Genomic DNA, 10,536 nt, shown 5'->3' with positions numbered 1-10,536 from the left:
TCAGAGGGCTAGTTACATTATTGTTATGTCTTTCTTGTTGCTACTTGTCTTTACCTTTGTCTTCTGCTGTATATCTCAGAGTATTGATTGTGCATATAATGCTTAATACCAATTGTATGTTATGCAAAGGTACAATTTTATTGTATCTTGTGCACACCTTTAAATAAAAAATTAAAAATAAAATACACTAATCAGCAGCCACTGATCAAATGAAAGTTTTCCAACAGTCTCTTTAGACAGAAGATGATCGTAGATCGACTTTCTAAGTATTAGGGAGGCTGAGGGGGGCTACTGCACACATAAGGTTTTTTTATGCATTATAGAATGCATTAAGATAAAAAAAAAAAAACATCTGCCTTTACAACCACTTGAAATCTTGCAGCTAGTATAGACACATAAAATAGTAAAGTATAAGCCTATTGTTGCTATAGGGACTGGAACTGAGATAGTGTTGTAGGTACCAAAATCATCATGGAAAGCTAATGCACTGCTTGTGGCACTTACTTGTACTAGATCTATGATTTAACAATACCAGTACTCTATTATTTGTTCATTTCAGCTATAAATAAAATACAACACAGATATGGTATTTAACATGTTCTTAAATTACAAGAAAACACATATATATTTATATATATATATATATATATATATATATATATATATATATATATATATATATATATATCTATATTCATATATACTTTATATATTTCATATTGAAACAAGACACTGAAAATATACTTGCACAAATAATAATATAGCAGTCAACAAAGAAGGTTTATAAAACGAGGAAAACTTAAACCCCTATATATTTATCCTTATCTAGGGCAAAGTATTTATGCAATTTTGTAATTTAATTTTTCTAAAATGTTCTAATTTTTGTAAAACATATACATTATGTATATAAGCTAGATAATACATTGGTGAATACACCCCATATTTAATTAATCCCTTTTGTTTTTGAAGCAAGGTTGATTTAGGATCTGTCTGCTTTTTTGGTGAAATGATAAATCTTACAAAATATATTGTATTATTTTAGCTCTATGCATTCTTTTTGTAATGTATGCACTATATACTCAACATTATTAGGATACATTTATCTTCTTATATATGTCTTTACTAAATTACAGTGGACCCCCAGATAAGGAATTATTTAGGACAGATCTATAAACCAAAACCCTCAAGAATGGACAAAAAAATCTAAATACTTCTTTTTACATGCACTTTTTTTTTTAAATAGTTATTTGTATTTGAATACCTCCTGGGGAAACTGTGCTGTGTATCTATGCAGTGTTATTCAGGCAAGACTGCTCTAACTACAATGCCTAGCAGTCTGTATTTGAAAGAAAGTAAAGTTATATTTTATCTTGTTGGGGCTAATATGGGGCAGGGAATCAATGTGCTCACTGTTACAGAGGAATTGTCTGAAAACCAGGTTGTAGTCTCCTCCACTTGTCATCTCCCTGGTTCTCTGAGGCTTCTAAAATTGCAGCAGTCTAGAAGGACTCAGGGATCTGTCCGACAGACCACCAGTGGAGGATGACAAGATGAAGGTAAATGTGATCAGGATTGTGGTTCCGGACTCATTGCCATCAGGCTGATGTCGGAGATCATCGGAACAGGCAGGATGGTAAAGTCATGACCACTTCAGGAGGCAAGAACCATCCTCCGAGCATAGGCAGTAACACCTTTGAATTGACTGGCCATAGGATTAGAGCCCAGCCAACATCTATATTTTAATAAATTGAAGAGCATGAGAAATTATTTTTTATTCATCTGGGACTGTATTCTGAACATGGCATCTAAATATCTTTCTCGGTAAGCTTCCCTAACAACAGAATAAAAAGGAATTGCTCAAAACAGTAAAATTTCTGTTTTTTCTCTCTTTGAATTTCATAGTGAATATGGCATTATGTATGGCAGTGGACAAACTGCTAGGCAGTAGCGAGCTATACTAAAATTGTGTTTCTGGTGTGAGAGGGGTGCGTGGTGAGTAAGGTAAAATATGTCAGGATTCCAGCTCATAGGAGCTTGGGGAAACTCAGAAGCATGTGTACATTGCCTGGCTGCTCCGCAGCCCTTAAAGTGCATCAGACTGCATTAAACTCTTTTACCTGCCTATGTGTGACCAGCCAGCTAGAATTGGGTAAAGTCTCTCTCTAGTAGTGGCAAGATTTATTGTGGGCTGTGAAAAATGTAATACAACTGGTTTTACCTACTCAAAGTAAACTGTCCTCTCCTTCTCCCTCCAAACAAGGTCCCCCTTCTGGTTAGCTAGTCACCATGGTCCCGGATCCTTGACATCTGGTGGCAGTAGTAGGATATTGGAGTGTATGCTTTTGTACAGCAGTTACCCACTTAGATTTCTAAAGACAATCTGCCAGTGTGCTGGTACATTTCCAAGGATGGCTATACCCCACATCCCGGCTGTCTGGCCTCTTTCTTCCCTATACCCTTTTATTCCCTATATTCCCTGTACCCCCGTCTGTGACAATAATTCCTTATAATTATCATTCAGAGTAATTATAGAAGTTTTATTGCAATAAATTCTAGGTTTTAGAAATAAATCTCAAATACATATCTAGAATATATATTTATACAGTATACATTAGTTAGATATATTTATTCCCAGCTGTGGGATATTGCACATCATGTTCTATGTACCTGAATAAAGCACCTTTGGAATGAAGGTGGAGCTAAGGAATGTGCAAGAATTGGGTACTGCATCACATCAGGTTATTCTGTCATTTGAATGTTTAGGTGTTGGTTGAATAATTAATATTAATTATAATGTCACACCTGTTACCCGAAACATTACAATCTATGGGGAGCAGTAAAATGGTTGTACATTTAAATCAGTTATTAACTGGAAAACTGAGATCATGATGGAAATTGTGTCCAGTTCAGGAAAATGCAAAAGAGCAAATAATCCTCCCCAGAAATAGAAGATCCAGGAGTTTTGTTCATGATGCAAGTCTTCTGAGAGCCTATGGAGAAACATACAGCATAATGGGTTAACTATTTGTTATCCTAAAGTGCACAATACTGAATTCCCTGCTTTTGATTTATAACCAGTTGCAACCCATTTGAAATTGAAAAGCCCTCTTTAACCACTTCTGGATCGGAAGGTTTTACCCCCTTAATGACCAGGCCATTTTTTGCGATACGGCGCTGCGTTACTTTAACTGAATATTGCGCAGTCGTTTGATGCTGTACCCAAATAAAACATTTTTACCATAAATTGAGCTTTCTTTTGGTGGTATTTAATCACCTCTGCGTTTTTTATTTTTTGTGCTATAAACAAATAAAAGAGCGACAATTTGAAAAAAAAAAAAACAATATTTTTTGTTTTTGCTACAAATTTTTGGTAAAATAAAATCCCAATAAGTGTATATTGATTGGTTTCCGCAAAAGTTATAGTGTCTACAAACGATGGTATATTTTTATGGATTTACATTTATTTTTTCTTCTAGTAATGGCGTTGACCAGCTATTTTTAGTGGGACTGTGACATTGCAGTGGACAAATCAGACATCTAACTGACACTTTTGACACTTTTTGGGGACCAGTGACACTAATACAATGATCAGTGCTAAAAAAAAATGCACTGTTACTGTACTAATGACACTGGCAAGGAAGGGGTTAACAGGGGCAATCAAAAGATTAGGTGTGTCCCTAGGGGTTGCATATTAACTGTGGGGGAGTTGCACTGATTGGGAAAAGACAGAGATTCTGGTTCCTGCTTAGCAGCAACACAAGATCTCCATCTTGTCCCCTTGCAGAACAGCGATCTACCTTGTTTACATAGGCAGATTGTCGTTCTACCTCTACCGGGGATGATCACAGGTGGCCGACAGAAATCGAGTCCGCCGGATCTGTTGATTGACATCCCAACTAGCCAATCACAGCGCGATCGCCATCTAGTGGCTATTGAACGAAAGAACATACAGGTATGTGGTTTCACGCAAAAGAGCCACTTTGCCGCAGTATATACACAGCGACTGGTCCGCAAGTGGTAAGAAGGTACATTTTTTAAAACAGAACTCGAGGAAAACAGCTAAATATATATTTTTAAGCAACCTTGCAGTACAAGCAAAGTTCACCTATTTACTTTGCCTGCCCCAGTCCCCATGCCAAATTGCTGCAATAAATAAAAATAAACTGTGGGGAGGGGAATGTTAATAGATACACTTACCTTACTCCCAGCTTCAGTACTATTCTGTACTACAGGTGGTGATATCATGCTCCTTCCATCAAGATGCCATCAGTTTTAGGCTACTCAGCGTTCCCTGGAATCTCGCTGGAGGGAGCATGACATTAACCTCATCTAGGCACCGTAAGGGGGGGGGGGGGTTATTTCTATTTAATAACTTTTTCCCTTACGGTTTTTTTTTTAATTATAATAGCTTGTTAGTTTGGGAAGAGGGTGAGATATCAACAAAAAGAAGTGATAACCTTGAGTTTTAGCATATAAAAAAACGGTCAAATGTGCCAGTGAATGATTTATAAATATGCCACTACCTCATTACTTGTTTGGAGTATTTATAATTCAGAAATTAGACGGCCTACAATGTATTATTTATTTAATATTTCTTTTTCTATAGTGTTATTCTCTCTGGTGACAGAAAAAAGCAAAGAAGAAAACAAGGAAGTTCTGCTGTATAAACACAAATGACCATGGGGCTTATACCAGAGAATTTTCTCTATACCAATAATTTCGCTTGCCAATGCCATTTTTTCATATATAAGCTCCCTTTCTTTTTTTTTTTTTAATAGCAAACATGTTATACTTACCTGCTCTGTGCAGTGGATTTGCAGAGAGCAGCCTTGATCCTCCTTGGGTTCCCCTACTGGAGCTCCAAGCCCCTCTCTCCTGCTGAGTGCCCCCAGCTTGCTATGGGGGCACCTGAGCAGGCTCAATCTCGAGCTGCTGCTCTGTCTGTCCATTCAGACACAGAGTGTGGTTCAGTCCTGCCCCCAATCTCTCCTCATTGGCTCACTGGCTGTGATTGACAGTAGCAGGAGCCAATGGATCCCGCTCTTGTCTCAGCATATAAAGAGGCAGAGACCCCCGGAGAGCTGCTGCTCTAGCGCACATCATTGGATCGAGATGGGGCTCAGGTATTGGGGGGGGGGGGGCTGCTGCAAACAGAAGGTTTTTTACCATCATGCATAGAATACATGAACGTAAAAAAAAAAAAAAACATTGAGCCTTTACAACCACTTTCATTTTTATCTGTGTAGTTCTGTCAGGGATACAGTTAAATCCCCCTAATGATGAATAAAGATAATTCTTATTCTGTATATGTTAATACATAAGTGATTTGTTGGAGGAATTATCTCACCGCTTCTTGGGCATCCAGATCTGGGTTTACTAGCTCAGCATCAGTGAACTCCAATGGTTCTTTACTCTCTTGCATAAGTGAAATCTAAAAAAAGCAAAATATGTATATTTTACAAGGGAGATCAGCATGTTCTTTTACATTACAACAGCTACAAATAATTCCTATGCATTCAAATGCAACACACATTTGTGCCACAGAACAAGATATTTAGTGTCCATTATCACTATACACAAGTCTGGTTCAACTGGAGACTGCCAGTCATTATTTGCTTTGTTAAAATTATCAATTTGTGAAGAAATACGCAAATATGTGTATTGGTGTTCAGCTGGTCACCATGAATGGCCTAAACCAGGCGGTGTAGTGTTATGTTAGTACTATACTTTACACCAGGTAATGTATATATGACTAGCTGACTGCTAGCAACTGCATGATTTGGATAGATTGTAAAGCCTCTCTAATTTAATTTGTCCCAATCAGCAAAAGCCTAACTCTTATTTATCAGTATTAATGGAATTGTAAGGTAATTTATTTTTAAAAAAATCCTACCCTCCTTGTCATCTTTATCAAACAGATTTGTAGGCCTCAAATGTAGACATCCTGCAGACATTCTCATCAGCTGTGACTGCCCAGGGCTGTTGCCAATATTTACAATACAGCTTGCAGCATTGCAGTGGTGCTCTGATATGTTGCACATGTATTGGCTATACTAAGTTGGCGAAGTCTAAATAGACAGCCATTATTCTCCATAAAATATTAAAGCCCCTCCAAAATGCTGCATAAAGTTAACACTTCAGTCTTGCATAGGCTGTGACAGTGAGAAAGCAGGGATGACTACTTCTGAGCTTTGCGGTAACCAAATCCTTCACATGCTACTGTAAAATTTTTACCCGGTTTTGTACCTGAATTTCTCTATACTATTTCTATTTTGTACATGGACATGTTTGTGTGTCATACAGAAGGTTCCAATGAATGTAGAATGTAAGGTATTGTAGAAATGAAAGGATTGGTGTTGCACATGCCTCCCAACATAGCTGTCTGTTGAGCAAGGTTACGTTTGTTATTTGTTTGCACCAACACAAATTTTCCTTGCCCTCTTCTCTCCTAAATATTCCTCAGTATTATCATTGCTTTACCTTCTCCAGTAAAGGATCATATCCATCGCTGTGCTTCCTGAGGTTCTCTATATATAGGACAGCATCATGAACAGTTAAGAAGACGATGTCTGGCTTAACTTGGTCATCAAAAAAAAAACAGTCTTCCATTTTTTTGTAAACATGATCTGCAAACATAAATGAAGAATAAAGACATATTAATTAAAGGTATTTCCCATGTACCCTACACTCAGTGTATCCCATGAATGGAAACGTGGTCAACAGAGGTGTCACGTTAGAAAACAAAATACAGTGCTTACCATCACATGCTGCAATATAGACATTTACATCAATCCTCTTGAATTCTTTGTATATCTGAACAGTAAGAAGTATGGTAGTGAGAAAGTATCCATATAAAATATCAATTAAATGAACGATTAATAATATTTTTTTTTGTTGTTGTTGTTCCATTTTTTTAAGATTTCGTGAATGTAATGTTTTAATAATGAATTTGCCTAAACACCTGTAGGTCCAAGTGGAGGTTCACACATTTCTGATATGAGGGAACACAACCTTTGGAACTACCAAGACCTCTGCATAGTGGTAAAATTCCACTGAACCCCAGTAAATCAAAGCTAGTGCCACACTAATCTACGGTGCCCTGCCTGTATAAAAAAATGTACTGGTATGTCCTGCCCATACTAAAAGGTACATGATGCCGGGTTAAAGCCTATGACTACTCTGTAGTCAGCGCTTGGTCAAGTGCTGCCATAATTTAGGCATTATAGCCAATTGGATTTTCTACTCGCATATCAAATTCTGACCTTTTAGGACTTTTCATTACAGTCGAAAACATCTTTGTGATAAAACATAAAATACTATCGAACGTGTATTACCAATCCAAAAAAATAAATAAAATGTAGACAAAATTGGTATCAGATGTCTTACCAGTTTCATAGACCGTACTGCTACTACATCAAGGAAAGAAATTTGGCCAAAGTCAAAAATAAGGCTGTGTATAGAGACTTTTGGGACATTGACTTTCACAGGTAGCTCTGAATTCCAGTCTACTTGGACCTCAACTTCTTTTACTTGTCCTTCCTCATTCTGTTCTGCTTCAGGGTCTTCCAGCTCATCTTCAGGCTCAAATGCTTCATTATCAGTACCGGCGTCACTGATAATACCATTCTAAAGGAAACACAACAGTTAAAAAGGAATTACAGCCATTCACGAACATGCACAGTAGAAATACACATACTGCATATGAACTATTTTACCTGCCAAAATATTTGTAACAATGTCACTCTTTCCTACACAGCCTATCCTGTGTTGACACATGCAAGTCACACTGCATAGGCCAGAAAGATGACACAAACGTCAAATAAGGAACCTCAATTGAGTACTGAGTTTTTGAGCACATTATGCTATGAATGAACATCATCACACTGCAGAGGTCCTCTTGTGTTCCCTTCCCCTTGATGACTTAGCTGCCTAAACATCTAGCTCCAATGCATAAAACATGTGTAGCATCCTACAGGTAGGTGCTTTGTCTGCCTAACAGCAGAGCCATGATTTCTTTTGGTCAGGTAGGTTGTCTTGGCTCCCACTTGTGTCTGCTGAGAGGGGAGTCTCCCCACTGGCCCTGTGAGAGGTTTTTCATTGGGCAGTGGAGGATACCCAATCAGAGATACATTCAGGCTTGTATCTACCCCAGAAGGAAGATTCCGCGCAGAGGATTCTGAGAGTGGATATAAGTTTGAGGGGAGTGCATGGCTCTGCGTCTTTGGTGGGAAGCAGAGTCCCAGAAGGGAGAGTACGGTTGTCTCTCCTCCTGTCAGAGGAAGCAGATGTCTCTGGGTGTTGCCTGAGAATCCAGAGGGTGCTGAGTTGAGTTGAGCTGAGAGGGATCCGGTGTGCCGAGAACCAGCGGAGAGAAAGAGGGGTCCAGTCCCAGGAAAGCCTACAAAGGTCGTTAGTACTGTGGATTGCCCCTGGGGGTCTACCCAGAGTCAGAGGGGGCAACTCTGGAGAAGGTTCTGGGATCCAAGAGTCAGCTAGCTGTAAAGGGGGTGCCTGGTCTAAAGACCCTGAAGTATTAGAGGGGGCACCTAGGTTGAGGACCCTGAAGTGTAAAAGGGGGCGCCTGCAGTTTGGGCCCTGAAGAGTCAGTGTACAGTGTGGAGTGTACAGGTTGAGAGTTGCAGCAGCACAGGAATTTACAAAGAGCTACCTCAAGCTAGCGTAAGGCTGGAGGGAAATGTTCAGTGACTTTTGAGCAAAGCAGAGTCAGAAGTCAAGTATTCTTCAGTCCTGGATCTTCTGAATTGAAGTCAAGGTTCCAGCACAGTTTTCAGCGTTACAGTATATTCAAAGCGTCAGGAAGCGTTGGCTAGCGTCGGCTCGCGTCAAGACAGCACTAACAGACACTTTTCTAGAAAAGTCCTAAAATTGTACCTAGTTGAGCCAGAGGAGTATCCCACTCATTCCCTTCTCCCATCCCTAAATACAATAAAACAAAACAAAGCAAAAGATGCCGGAATGGTCATTGTCTCAGTTCTTACACCTGGTGTTACAGCTCAAATGTGCTGGTAGTGTCACCGGTAACAATGGCAGACCCACATCAGGCTCAATGCCTGGAAAACTTGCTACACATGTTATATTAGTAGCAATGTGCAAAGCAACACTGCATTTATTACACTGACACTTTGGGGAAGATTTACCAAAACTGGTGTACACACAATCTGGGGCAGCTGTGCACAGTAACCAATCAGCTTCTAAATTTAGCTTGTTCAATTAAGCATTGACAATAAAGCCTAGAAGCTGATTGGCTACTATGCACAGCTGCACCAGATTCTGTCTCCACAAGTTTTAGTAAATCTCCCCCACTGAGTATCAAGAGTGGTGAATACAATGAAAAGGACTGATAAGGACTGGTCCACACTCTTCACCTATGCTGCTTCTGAACAAGAGCCCCCTGCTTGGCAATAAACTGCTCAACAAATGAAATATGACTTACCGGGGGGTTCAAAGGGATTTCTCTACAAAATAAAGCAAGGAGACATGGATATATGGGTTTGCTTTGAATGTTGGCCACAAATGAAATAGTGTTTTCTGATTGTGGTGATCCGAAACAGTTTGGTGCTGCTTTAATAAAAGGAACATGAATATATTAGTATTTACCTTTGTAGTCCTCAGTTGACCTTTCTTGATAAGTCTGGAAATTTTCCGCAATGCTTTGGCCCTTTTGTTGAAAACTCTAACAACATCAAATCCAACCTTAGATAAAATCATACAAGATATGTTTGTTTGTTACAGATATATTTTTACAAGTATTTAATGGTAATTTGATGAACACAAACATTTCACAGAACAATATACTCACAATTTTCTTGATGCTACTTCTAAGACCATCAATATTCCCATAAAAGATAGCACTAGAAAATCGAACTATTTTAATTCCTTCTGGTTCCACAACCTGTAGTGAGATAAAAATAGATATGTGGTGTATATTGTGGTAACAAGTGTCGGTGTGCTATTTCTCATTGCTATCGTTCTTGAGCCACAAAAATGTGACCTTTGTTCACAAAGAGATATTAATAGAAAAACCACTATGCCTACAAATCTGGGGGTCAAAAATGTTACACTCGATGAACTCTACCTGTGCACACAATCTACACTCTCTAGTGCAATGTAGAGCAAAAGTGGAAACTCTGCTTAAAGTATATCTAAGCCAAAGTATTATATATATATGTGTGTGTGTGTGTATACATATCTAGGGCTTTTTTTTTTCTCAGAGAATAGGTGCAGGAACTCCCCCCTGCTGAGTTATCCTTCGTCTCTGCCCCTACCTACCTCTGAGCACTGTCCCTTGGTTCTATCCTCTACCCACCTCCCTGCACCGCCCATTTTAGAGAATGCAGAACCAAGTATAATTTTGTGCTACTGAGTCATTTGTATGGAGATTGATAGACCCCCACCTCAGCAACAATAGACCCCCCCAGCAACATTGGATACCACACACAATAATAGAGCCCGCTCCAGCAACAACGGACCCCCCCCCCCGACAACAAAATACCACATCAACAATAGACCCTCCAG

General features: G+C 39.0%; 1 protein-coding gene across 1 annotated transcript in view; it reads right to left on the bottom strand.

Moving 5' to 3' along the window:
- Positions 1-2,510: 2,510 nt before the first annotated feature.
- The window catches only part of LOC309553330 (pendrin-like), a 38,598-nt gene continuing 30,572 nt past the window's right edge, over positions 2,511-10,536 (bottom strand). Inside the window, exons 15-21 of the mRNA XM_082254390.1 lie at positions 9,821-9,913; positions 9,619-9,714; positions 7,387-7,626; positions 6,759-6,813; positions 6,481-6,626; positions 5,348-5,431; positions 2,511-2,990 (exon numbers count right to left, since the gene is read on the bottom strand). Coding sequence (XP_082110516.1) covers positions 2,967-2,990; positions 5,348-5,431; positions 6,481-6,626; positions 6,759-6,813; positions 7,387-7,626; positions 9,619-9,714; positions 9,821-9,913 — 738 coding nt within the window. The 3' untranslated portion in view covers positions 2,511-2,966. The remainder of the gene's footprint in view (positions 2,991-5,347; positions 5,432-6,480; positions 6,627-6,758; positions 6,814-7,386; positions 7,627-9,618; positions 9,715-9,820; positions 9,914-10,536) is intronic.

The sequence above is a fragment of the Pelophylax lessonae genome (assembly GCF_965119305.1).
Source record: "Pelophylax lessonae genome assembly, chromosome: 4".
Lineage (NCBI taxonomy): Eukaryota > Metazoa > Chordata > Amphibia > Anura > Ranidae > Pelophylax > Pelophylax lessonae.
This window is presented reverse-complemented; position numbering and strand designations above follow the sequence as displayed.